We start from the raw sequence: 13,590 nt of genomic DNA, 5'->3' as shown, positions 1-13,590 counted from the left end.
TGGCGAGAGGCAAGTGCAGGAACCCAAGCAACAGAAACCAAGACTACATGGCATCATCGGAGCCTAATTCTCCCACCAAAGCAAACACAGAATATCCAAAGACACCAGAAAAGCAAGATCTACTTTCAAAATCATATTTGATCATGATGCTGGAGGACTTCAAGAAAGACGTGAAGAACTCCCTTAGAGAAACACAGGAAAACATTAATAAACAAGTAGAAGCCTACAGAGAGGAATCGCAAAAATCCCTGAAAGAATTCCAGGAAAACACAATCAAACAGTTGAAGGAATTAAAAATGGAAATAGAAAAATCAAAAAAGAACACATGGAAACAACCCTGGATATAGAAAACCAAAAGAAGAGACAAGGAGCTATAGATACGAGTTTCACCAACAGAATACAAGAGATGGAAGAGAGAATCTCAGGAGCAGAAGATTCCATAGAAATCATTGACTCAACTGTCAAAGATAATGTAAAGTGGAAAAAGCTACTTGTCCAAAACATACAGGAAATCCAGAACTCAATGAGAAGATCAAACCTAAGGATAATAGGTATAGAAGAGAATGAAGACTCCCAGCTCAAAGGACCAGTAAATATCTTCAACAAAATCATAGAAGAAAACTTCCCTAACCTAAAAAAAGAGATACCCATAGGCATACATGAAGCCTACAGAACTCCAAATAGATTGGACCAGAAAAGAAACACCTCCCGTCATATCATATTCAAAACACCAAACGCACAAAATAACGAAAGAATATTAAAAGCAGTAAGGGAAAAAGGTCAAGTAACATATAAAGGCAGACCTATCAGAATCACACCAGACTTCTCGCCAGAAACTATGAAAGCCAGAAGATCCTGGACAGATGACATACAGACCCTAAGAGAACACAAATGCCAGCCCAGGTTACTGTATCCTGCAAAACTCTCAATTAACATAGATGGAGAAACCAAGATATTCCATGACAAAACCAAATTTACACAATATCTTTCTACAAATCCAGCACTACAAAGGATAATAATTGGTAAAGCCCAACATAAGGAGGCAAGCTATACCCTAGAAGAGGCAAGAAACTAATCATCTTGGCAACAAAACAAAGAGAAGAAAAGCACACAAACATAACCTCATATCCAAATATGAATATAACAGGAAGCAATAATCACTATTCCTTAATATCTCTCAACATCAATGGCCTCAACTCCCCAATAAAAAGACATAGATTAACAAACTGGATATGCAACGAGGACCCTGCATTCTGCTGCCTACAGGAAACACACCTCAGAGACAAAGACAGACACTACCTCATAGTGAAAGGCTGGAAAACAACTTTCCAAGCAAATGGTCGGAAAAGCAAGCTGGAGTAGCCATTCTAATATCAAATAAAATCAATTTTCAACTAAAAGTCATCAAAAAAGATAAGGAAGGACACTTCATATTCATCAAAGGAAAAATCCACCAAGATGAACTCTCAATCCTAAATATCTATGCCCCAAATACAAGGGCACCTACATACATAAAAGAAACCTTACTAAAGCTCAAAACACACATTGAACCTCACACAATAATAGTAGGAGATTTCAACACCCCACTCTCATCAATGGACAGATCATGGAAACAGAAATTAAACAGAGACGTAGACAGACTAAGAGAAGTCATGAGCCAAATGGACTTAACGGATATTTATAGAACATTCTATCCTAAAGCAAAAGGATATACCTTCTTCTCAGCTCCTCATGGTACTTTCTCCAAAATTGACCATATAATTGGTGAAAAAATGGGCCTCAACAGGTACAGAAAGATAGAAATAATCCCATGCGTGCTATCGGACCACCACGGCCTAAAACAGGTCTTCAATAACAATAAGGGAAGAATGCCCACATATACGGGGAAATTGAACAATGCTCTACTCAATGATAACCTGGTCAAGGAAGAAATAAAGAAAGAAATTAAAGACTTTTTAGAATTTAATGAAAATGAAGGTACAACATACCGAAACTTATGGGACACAACGAAAGCTGTGCTAAGAGGAAAACTCATAGCGCTGAGTGCCTGCAGAAAGAAACAGGAAAGAGCATATGTCAGCAGCTTGACAGCACACCTAAAAGCTCTAGAACAAAAAAAGCAAATACACCCAGGAGGAGTAGAAGGCAGGAAATAATCAAACTCAGAGCTGAAATCAACCAAGTAGAAACAAAAGGACCATAGAAAGAATCAACAGAAAAAAAGAATCAACAGAACCAAAAGTTGGTTCTTTGAGAAAATCAACAAGATAGATAAACCCTTAGCCAGACTAACGAGAGGACACAGAGAGTGTGTCCAAATTAACAAAATCAGAAATGAAAAGGGAGACATAACTACAGATTCAGAGGAAATTCAAAAAATCATCAGATCTTACTATAAAAGCCTATATTCAACAAAACTTAAAAATCTGCAGGAAATGGACAATTTCCTAGACAGATACCAGGTACCGAAGTTAAATCAGGAACAGATAAACCAGTTAAACAACCCCATAACTCCTAAGGAAATAGAAGCAGTCATTAAAGGTCTCCCAACCTACATCTACACAACGGAATATTACTCAGCTATCAAAAACAATGACTTTATGAAATTCGTAGGCAAATGGTTGGAACTGGAAAATATCATCCTGAGTGAGCTAACCCAATCACAGAAAGACACAAATGGTATGCACTCATTGATAAGTGGCTATTAGCCCAAATGCTTGAATTACCCTAGATGCCTAGAACAAATGAAACTCAAGACGGATGATCAAAATGTGAATGTTGCACTCCTTCTTTAAAAGGGGAACAAGAATACCCTTGGCAGGGAATAGAGAGGTAAAGAATAAAACAGAGACTGAAGGAACACCCATTCAGAGCCTGCCCCACATGTGGCCCATACATATACAGCCACCCAATTAGACAAGATGGATGAAGCAAAGAAGTGCAGGCCGACAGGAGCCGGATGTAGATCGATCCTGAGAGACACAGTCAGAATATAGCAAATACAGAGGAGAATGCCAGCAGCAAACCACTGAACTGAGAATAGGACCCCCGTTGAAGGAATCAGAGAAAGAACTGGAAGAGCTTGAAGGGGCTCGAGACCCCATATGTACAACAATACCAAGCAACCAGAGTTTCCAGGGACTAAGCCACTACCTAAAGACTATACATGGACTGACCCTGGACTCTGACCTCATAGGTAGCAATGAATATCCTAGTAAGAGCACCAGTGAAAGGGGAAGCCCTGGGTCCTGCTAAGACTGAACCCCCAGTGAACCAGACTGTTGGGGGGAGGGTGGGGAGGGAAACACCCATAAGAAAGGGGAGGGGGGAGGGGGATGTTTGCCCGGAAACCAGGAAAGGGAATAATATTCGAAATGTATATAAGAAATACTCAAGTTAATAAAAAAGAAAGAAAGAAAGAAAGAAAGGCAATGTCCAAAGGGGAAAAAAAACTCTAAGACAGTGCTTGATTAAGAACAGGGCATGGAGTGGTGAGGAAGAAATGTTAGAGTCGATATAGAAGGAATTGTATGGAGGAAACAGTGGGGGGAGATGACAATATTTGATTTTATACATGTATGTAACTCTCCAATAACAAATACAAATTATTAAAAAGGAAATATTGTTTTCCTTGCCTTCAAAATCATTATCAAAGAATAAAAGTGATTGTTTAAGATTGTATGTATTGTAATTGTTTGTAACTGTGCTTGATGGGGAAGCTAATTCTTCCTAGTTCATCCACATTTGCTTTTGTTCCTTGATGACTCACGAAATCTTATCCACAGTTTTGAGCTTAAGGGAACCATGTTCTCACTAATGAGAGAATTATGGTTTTGCACTCTTGATCCACTTCTGCCCTGTTCCTTGACCTTCTGTTTTTGCAATTTTTCTTTCTGCTTCCAGTACCAAGTGGATTTTTTTCAGCTGATGATGAATGCTCACAATAATTCCTCTGAGTCTCATAAAGGTAAGCAAGGAAACCCTTCCCAGTCTGTGTACAAGGCAGCTCTAGAGGAGTGGGTGGGCTGTTCAGGAAATATATACACAGGCTTTTCTAGGTAGAGGGGTACTGCTGTTGAGGAGGTGAGTGGGTCTCATAGGGGGTTTGTCAATAGAGGGATACCTCTGTGAAATTGCTGAAAAACAGAAGTGGCTATAATCAGCTTGTAATTCCTGGATGTACATGGGCAAAAGTTTGCTCTTAACATAAAGCATGGTCATAATGGACCTCTCCAATAGCCTCCGCCTTACCTGCATGAGCACAGGTGCTATTTGTGTCTTTCCCAGCACAGTCTCAGAGCTCTGCTTAGACATCTATGTCTAAACAACCAGTCAGGGGACATGCACCCAAGTGGTGCAGAAGCTCTCTGGGAAACCCTAGTGGACGTGTTCTTTTCTACCATAATCCATGGTAAAGATTTACTTTTCATTTGTATGATGTTTAAGTAACTTATGGGAAAAACATTTTTGTTCAAATTTACTTGTTCTTTTCATTCTTTCTTGTACTTAAAAATCACTCATAGCTGGGCAGTGCTGGACCATGCCTTTAATCCTAGCACTTGGGAGGCAGAGGTAGGTGGATCTCTGTTTGTTCAAGGGCTGCCTGGTCTACATCATAGATGCCAGGACAGGCAGCGAAACACAGAAAAATCCTGTTTTGAAAAACCATAAAAAACACTTTAAGGTTTTTCTGTTCTTTGTGTAGTACATGCACGTGCAGGAGTATGTGCACATGTGCACATGCTAGGTGTGTGTACAGATAACAGATGAATGCATGTCATATCTTGTTAAATCCCTCCCTGTCTATTTCCTTGAGACAAGGAAATGGAGCTTTGCATTCTTACCTATTCAACTATTTCCCATATACTCATTTGCATATATGCAGCAGTGTGATCTTTTTGGTCCCAAAGTTTACTGTTTAAAGTCACCAAGTCCTCTGTGTTTTGAGTCCACTCCTGTTTGCTTACTTGAAACTCCACCATGTGAGCAGCTAACTTCAAATTCTTCTATACCTCCTCCTCCTTTTTCCTGAGGGTCCATTTAGCCTAGGCTGAGCCACATTCAAGATGTGTCTGAGAATGACCTTTAATTCCTGAGACTATGAGGCAATGTTTTAGCCGAAAAATTGTATTTGGCATGAATCTGGGAGTAATGGCACTTCAGTTTTGAGATAGCTTTCTGTCAGTGATCTCTGAGATTTAATGATGTTCTTTCTAAGTACTCCAAGAGTCTGTATAACTTAGTGTAGAGGCATATCTGGCAAACCAGGCAGTATCCTATAGCTGACAATTGCTTATGTCTTTCAATACAAGCCCACTATCAGATAGGAGGTTTTGTATGTGGAAATTGTCTTACTAAACTTGACTTTTGTGTAAAAAAAAAGAGCTTCTAGGAAGCTCTCAGCATCAGTCCTAGAGGGGCTGATTTCCTTGCTGCTCAGAAGCCAAATTCCTCCATCACTGGCTCTCTTCTCTCCAGTCAATCTTCCAGTGTAACCCAGAACACAAACATAACCATGTCTGGTGTATAACGTTCTGGGGACTGAATGCATCTCTGTTTCATTTTTGATCACTAAAATAAATGTTAACTTTAAAAATAGTCACTGATTGTGGATTTACAGACCAGTTTCAGTTTAGTAGTAAGGGCTTACACTAATTGTAAGAAAGAATTTACCAACAACACAATCCTAACATTCTGTAACTCTATCTTTATGGCCTCCAGTGCCATCTTCTGGCCTTCATGGGCGCCATCCACACACACATAGCACCCTCCCCACATGGCACAACCTTTCCACAAGATTACAGATATACTTATAACGAAAAATAAATTTTAAGAACATAAAATGTATGTCTTGAAGCTGCCCACTGGGATGATGAGGAACAGCAGAAACATTGGGACAACCTGCCTTAAGCATTCTCCTTTCCTGGATGTGTCACAAATCTGTCACAGTGATGATTGTCTAAGAGTGACTGAATGACATCTTAATAGTCTCTCTAGAAAATGAGGGCTCATTTGATTTTGTCCTTATCTCCTCTGTAATGGTCCATCATGTCATGACTTACCTGAAATGTTTTCTCATTTCCAGCCCTGTCTGACATAGAGATCATAGCCCAGTCAATTATCTTTACTTTTGGTGGCTATGACACTACCAGTAGCACACTTTCTTTTGTCTTGTATTCCCTGGCCACTCACCCTGATGTCCAGAAGAAACTGCAGGAGGAGATTGATCGTGCTCTGCCCAATAAGGTGAGAAGAATGTGTAGGAGGTAAAAGAGAAGTCTCAACAAAGACACATTCTTGTCACCCATAGTATTTTGTGTATGTGTATGTGTGTGTGTGTGTGTGTGCGTGCCTGTGAGAGGGAGAGACAGAGAGAGACAGAGAGAGACAGAGGGACAGAGACAAAGAGAGAGACAGATATGAGAGAAATGAGAGAAAGACAAGATAGTGTGTTAGTGAGGGTTAGTGTGTGTATGTTCTGTGTGGGGAGTATAAATAATTTTCTTGGAATGTGTGTGTTTGTAAATATATCTGTGAGTGAGCATAAGTTTTAGAATTCACACCACTCAGCTACTTTTCAAATGCAGGAAAAATGTTTTTACCTATTTGTATTTATGTATGTATGTATGTATGCATGTATGTACAAGTATACATATGTATGTTCCTACTTATGAATGTGTATGAGTTTAGATACATATGTGGGCATGTGTGCTGCAGCATGTGTGTGGATTTCAAAGGAAAACTTGAAGGAATTTGTTTTCTTTTTACTACATGAGTTTTCAAGGTCCAAATCAGGTCTGTAGGCTCTGGGGCAGGTGTCTTTGTTTACTGAAATATCCCAGCAGCCCTTGATAATTTTAAACCAGGACACAATCACTAATTTTCCCAGTGAAGTTTAATAATTATCATAAAAGGGCCACAGAAGGAGAAATAGACAATAAATTCTGTCATGGCAATGGAAAGTTGTTCAGACAATGGGCTTGACCTTGTGTTTCTGTTATCCAGGACCAGAAGAGGACCAAGTTTCACCAACCTGTGTGAGATTAAAAATACGCCCTTATCATACATATTTCTGCATAGTTCAAGAATACTTCTAGTTCTGCTGTTTTCCAGCTGTGCACAGAGAGGGGCTAACCTTGTCTTTGATTAAGCTTTGTGGGTTGACTCATTCCTCTGCCATGTTTCCCCCTCTCTATGAATATTTATAGAAGAAGCCAAAGTGTGAGCCTTAGTATCTAAATCATGAGCCAAACTCAACTCTCTCTGTGTCTCTGTCTCTGTCTCTGTCTCTCTTCTGTGTATTTGTGTGTGTGTCTATGGATGTATGTAAATTGGTGCACATGTGTGTGTGCGTGTGTGTGTTTGTGTGTGTGAGTGTGTATAGGTCATAGACCTACATTGTGTATATTTCTAAATTTCTCTACACCATGTTTTATGATACAGGCTCTTTTACCAAACATGGACCTTATCTATTGGATTAAGTTGTCTAGCCAATGAGTACCAGGCACCTCCTGTCTCAGTCTACCTGCTACTGGGATTATAATGGATGCCACTGTGTCTGGCTTTATTAATGATTTGTATGTGAACTCGCATGCTCAGGCTTACATGGTAGATCCTTCCCTAAATGAGCATCTTCCAGGCACCAAGTCATAGTCATTCTACTTTCTAAGAAGCTTGATAGATGCCACGATGGTTAAGAGCACTGGCTACTCTTTGATAAGATCCATCCATATTTGAATCTGAGCATGAAATTCACAGGTCCCACTGCGTTAACTCTAGTTCAGTAAATCTGGGAGCTTTTTTGGCTTCTGTGGTCATTCTACTCATATAGTATACATAAACATATATAAATAAAACATCTACATATATAAAATAAAAAATATTTTAAAAAAACCCTTTAAAATTTATTGCAAGTATAACTAAGGTCTTTTGAGCTGCTGAGCTTAACTTTGAGCCTACTGAGTATTCAACACTAGACACAGTTGAAAGATAATCTAAAATCTCAGCACAAATCATTTTTCTTTTTTCCCAGGCCTCTCCCACCTATGATATTGTGATGGAAATGGAGTACTTGGATATGGTGTTTAATGAAACCCTCAGACTTTATCCAGTTACTGGTAGACTTCACAGAATGTGTAAAAAAGATATAGAACTTGATGGTGTGTTTATCCCCAAAGGGTCAATGGTGATGATTCCATTGTATGCTCTTCAACATGACCCACAGCACTGGCCAGAGCCTGAGGAATTTCGTCCGGAGAGGTACCAGAACCCTAGAATCAGGAACCCACTCTGCACCATGCAGGCCTGTGTATGCTATGATGTCTCTTATAGGAAGATGATATAATATGATTTTGCGTTCATTTACATTCTGTGAGGAGAATGGCAGAGAGATAGAAGAAGTGATAGGAGAGGGGAAATGAGAGGGGAAGAAATTAAGACCAATTAAATGCAGAATGCTTTCCTCATTCTTCTTTAAGTAATTAATGACCCACTGTAGTCTTGGAAATGTAATGTGCTTTTCAGAGTTGGAACTAGCAATCACACAAAAAATGAAGATCAAAGGGATACAGATTGGAAGGGAAGAAATCAAAATATTTGCAGATGATATGATAGTATATTTAAGTGATCCCAAAAGTTCCACCAGAGAACTACTAAACCTGATAAACACCTTCAACAAAGTGGCTGGGTATAAAATTAATTCAAAAAATCAGTAGTCTTTTTCTACACAAAAGAGAAACAAGCTGAGAAAGAAATTAGGGAAACGACACCTTTCATAATAGTCCCAATAATATAAAGTACCTCAGTGTGACTTTAACCAAGCAAGTGAAAGTTCTGTATGATAAGAACTTCAAGGGGTTGGGGATTTGGCTCAGTGGTAGAGCGTTTTTCTAGCAACCGCAAGGCCCTGGGTTCGGTCCCCAGCTCGGAAAAAAAAAAAAAAGAAAAGAACTTCAAGCTTCTGAAGAAAGAATTTGAATAAGATCTCAGAACGTGAAAATATCTCCCATGCTTATGGATTGGCAGGATTAATATAGTAAAAATGGACATTTTACCAAAAGCGATCTACAGATTCAATGCAATCCCCATCAAAATTTCAATCCAATTCTTCATAGAGTTAGACAGAACAATTTGCAAATTCATCTGGAATTACAAAAATCCCAGGATAGCTAAAACTATCCTCAACAATAAAAGGACTTCCAGGGGAATCACCATCCCTGAACTCAAGCAGTGTTACAGAGCAATAGTGATAAAAACTGTATGGTATTGGTACAGAGAAAGGCAGATAGCCCAAATAGCGTCATCCAAAATGTATTTTGATTGTTTAAAGATGTATTTGCTTTCTAGTTCCTTTTTACTTTTCTACAATCACATGAGTGGATAATGGATTCTGGGCATTTTTTGCTCGCATTGCCTTGTCTCTTCTCCCTCCTATTCATGTGGAGTCCCTTTTTACCTTCAACCAGTCTCCCTCTTGTTTTCATGTGTTTTGTTTTGTTTTGTTTTTTGCGACTTTTGAGTTTACTTAGGGCTGCTTGCAGAGGCATATGTGTAGAAGCTAGATACTGGAGAAGTTACCAGTGGCTGCACCATTGAAGAACAACTCCCTTGTCCACCAAGCATTTATTGAAAATAGCTCTTGAGTGAGGTGGTAACTTCTGGGTTCCGCTTCCCTCCTATGATGGAATTATGATGTGTTTAGTCTTGTAGTAGGCATCCACAGATGCTGTGAGCTCATGAGTGCAATGAGCATGACATGGATAGAAGATAATATGTCACAGCACACATTTCATGCCCTGGCGCTTACCTTTTTCCTGCCCTTTATTCAATGATGTTTCCTGAACTTTGGAGGTATTGAGAATTCCACCACCACTTCTCAGCAATATAATCAGCAACGACTTTCTATGTTCACTATATCCCACTTCAAACTTAAGCTATTCTGATGGAGGCCGATATCAGCACTAATTTTTGTGTGTAAAGATAAATATTTAGAAGGCATTTTGGTACCATGTCCATTTAGCAGAACAAGAGCACTAAATTCTCATCTATGATGTCTGCAGCCATGGGTTTTTGACTAGATTTTCAGTGCTAGGCATTAATTTCACCCATTGAATTAGCCCTCCATTCCATCAGACAATGATTGGTTTCCCCTACCTCATAACAAAACTATTATACTTCTGTGTGAGTTCACAAGGATGCATTTTTTAAAAAATAGCATTTATCTTATCCCACGCATATGGAGACTCTTATAAGATAAGGGGAATGAAAAGGACCTTTAGTGTAAAATTCTCAGGGCCAAATACCTGCAAGCAGAAGTTCAGTGAACCATTCCCAAACTCCCTATGAGTGCTGGTTAGATGTTAAAAGGCTACTTTGCATGTGTTACTCTTAAGCTTTTATCCTCCTGTCTTCTATTGTTATGTCTCCAGGTTCAGCAAGGAGAACAAGGGTAGAATTGGTCATTATGTATATATGCCCTTTGGAAATGGACATAGGAACTGCCTTGGCATGAGATTTGCTCTCATGAGTATGAAACTTGCTGTCACTAAAGTTCTGCAAAACTTCTCCTTCCATCCTTGTAAAGAAACACAGGTGAGGGAAAAATTATCTCTACAAATATTGTTCTATGGTAGAAATTTTCCAACCAAACATTCTGTGTATAAACATGATAATGTATGTTTGAGGTATAATAATTTGTTTTTGTCCAAATGAGTTATTTGTATGTAGGTATTAACTAAGGAGTCTTTTGTTCTCTGTTTGTATAGAATAGAGCTTAGTACTATGAAGAATCAGTGTAGTCCAGTGTGACAGGTTTCATTTCATTGAGTTTGATATTCAAGTCAAGTCCATTGGAGACTGGTATGTCATTTGACATCCAGAGGTGCAATGATCATATTTTCAATGTTTGTTGCATGTTCCACTCTTCTTTCAGAGCACCTGGAAGGCCATTTCTCATAGTCTTTTCAAACTGTTCATGTAGATTAGAATTACAGAACAGCTTTAAAACTCATACATGGTGTCTGAGAGGTTTCTTAGTTGGCAAAATGCTTGCCTATCATGTTCCAATCTCTGGTTCTCATTCCCAGAACTACATGAACAGGCTGTGAAGGTATATATCTATAATCCCTGTAGTCAGGAGTTAGAGTGTTGGGGATCATAATTTCAAGAAATCCTTGGCCATTTAGTGAATTTGAAGCCACCATGGGCTATGTGTCTCAAAAAGAAACCCTAAACTCAAGATTCCTAGTGTTTTTTGAAATTACAATACAACTTACCCAGAGTTTGGCTTTAAAAGCTCATTTCTGGTTTCCCATGTCATCCAAGTTAAGAATTACTATTTTAAAAGGCCTTTGCTTGGACTCATGAGATGAAACAGTTCCTAAAAACACTTGTTGCCCTTTAAAAGGAGTTGAGTATATTTTTCAGTAACCACACGGTGGGTCACAACCATTTGTAAGTCTAGTTCCAGGGTCTCTTCTGGCCCACTTTGACTTCTCTTGAGACTTCCCACTTGTTGCATGTATGCAATGTGCAGGCAAACACTCCTATACATAAAATATAAGTCTTTTAAAAGTTGCATGGTAAGATAAATTTCAACCTTATGGAACATTCTCGGTAAAATTCCAGCTCATTTCTTAGGAGCTCTGCTCTAGAAAATAGGTATTTGTCATATTTCCATAAACTAGGTATCTTTATTCCTTCTTATTCTACCTCATACTCATGTTTCAATTTTGGCTGATACAGCCTATTTTCACAACTTATGTGTCTTTAAAACCTCCAGTTATATTTCTTCTCTCTGTATTCAAGTATATCCCTTCTATTTTGTATATCACCTTGTATTATTCCTTTCACCAACTCCAAATGTGAGAAGAGTTTTCACATTGAAAACCTTTCATAAATGTTTGAAAGCATGGCCTATAGTTATAATTTTTGTTCATAAAAGCATCAATTACAAATTAACAGTACCATGTATGTAAATACTGTATATCTTTTTGTATACCTCCATCAAAATCATGTGTAAAGTACTGAAAATTATAAAAGAGTAAAATAAGACATTTTGAAAAAGCATTTACATTGCATTTTCCTGAATAACCTGTTCTTGTTTCATGTAAAGGGATGGGTAAATAGTGTAGGATTGGTGTATTTAGAGTGTGGCTTCTGTATAATATTATTTTTGGACTGAGAGACAGATGTATTTAATCTTTGATCTGTTCCTACAGGACGTTGTATAGCTTTATCTACACACACCTTTACTTAATGTAGTACTTTTTCACTAAAGCATTTAAATTATGTACAAAGATTTAGACAGATAAAACATGGTTCTACTTTGAGAGAAATGGCACATCTGGCATGAAGCAGACGCTCTTTCAAAGTATAATCATTTTAAATTTGACAATTCTCTGTCTCCATGACAGCTTTGTTCCTATTTCTTTTCCTGCAACTAGAAGATTTCTTCACTGGAGTATTTCCTTGTTCATCACTGAAGAGCATGAGGCTGAATCACTATTGGAAAATCCTGTATAATTAGAGTTTCCCATTCTTCAAATCCTTGGAAGCCAAGAATAGATGCTAGAAAAGCAAGCAAACTATCTGTACTCAAAAAGACTTGCCCTGAATATCTTGAAGTGTAGTGGTGAGATATGATGTGGGAGTTGGGGATTGTTAAGAGAGTTGAAATGTTTCTTCTCATGGTTATCTTGCAACTTTCAAAAACTAAAAATAATTTTTCATGAGTTAAAAAATAATATGACATAAAAACTAAGAATAAGATTAAAAATATTAAACATGTTTTACTCTACAACAGCATAGAACACAAGTAGTATAAATCAGCAAGAGTTTGTCTCAAGTCCTGAATACAATTGATTTTCAATCACCATTTTAAATAATGAACATTTAGATGCAAGCTCTCAACATCTAACTGACAAAGCTTTTAGAATAAGAGAGAAGTAATGTCACAATACATGATAATAAATGTAGTTTTTTGGTTGTGCAAAGCATTATTTTCCCCAACACATTTTTAGGATTTATTTATTTTATATGTATGACTACACTGTCACTGCCTTCAGACACACAAGAAGAGGGCATCAGATCTCACTACAGATAATTGTGATTCATTGTGCGGTTGCTGGGAATTGATCTTAGGAACTCTGGAAGAGCAGTCAGTGCTGTTAACCTCTGAGCCGTCTCTCTAGCCCAACACTTTTTATTTATTTATTTTTTTACTTTAATTCAGGGTTCTTGTTGGTTCACTCATTGCTTCTCAATATTTTTCTTCCCCTATTGCAGATACCTCTGAAATTGAGTAGACAAGCAATTCTTGAACCAGAAAAACCCATTGTTTTAAAGGTTCTGCCACGGGATGCAGTCATAACTGGAGCCTGACTTTCCCTCAAGGAATTTTATTGGGATCTTCACAAAGGCAGTGTCTAAGAACATTGAACCTTTTAATTTACTTCATGTATGAATTCCAGATAAAACTGGGACTTAATTGACTGCTGTTGATACATGGTTAAAGATTCAGTACATTTATGGATCTTTCTAAGTGTCTATACAAAGTACCACATAATAAAAAGGAGTTGGCAAGTCTGTGAC

At 38.1% G+C, this 13,590-nt stretch overlaps 1 protein-coding gene across 1 annotated transcript in view; it reads left to right on the top strand.

Moving 5' to 3' along the window:
- Positions 1-13,380, top strand: part of LOC116885386 (cytochrome P450 3A2-like) — a 45,732-nt gene extending 32,352 nt beyond the window's left edge. The window contains exons 9-13 of the mRNA XM_032886666.1: positions 3,904-3,967; positions 6,086-6,246; positions 8,033-8,259; positions 10,428-10,590; positions 13,285-13,380. Of these exons, the coding sequence (XP_032742557.1) occupies positions 3,904-3,967; positions 6,086-6,246; positions 8,033-8,259; positions 10,428-10,590; positions 13,285-13,380 (711 nt within the window). The remainder of the gene's footprint in view (positions 1-3,903; positions 3,968-6,085; positions 6,247-8,032; positions 8,260-10,427; positions 10,591-13,284) is intronic.
- Positions 13,381-13,590: the final 210 nt, after the last annotated feature.

This window comes from Rattus rattus, chromosome 16 (genome assembly GCF_011064425.1).
Source record: "Rattus rattus isolate New Zealand chromosome 16, Rrattus_CSIRO_v1, whole genome shotgun sequence".
Taxonomy (NCBI): Eukaryota; Metazoa; Chordata; class Mammalia; order Rodentia; family Muridae; genus Rattus; species Rattus rattus.
Note: the sequence above shows the minus strand (reverse complement) of the source record. Positions and strands in the feature narration are given on the sequence as shown.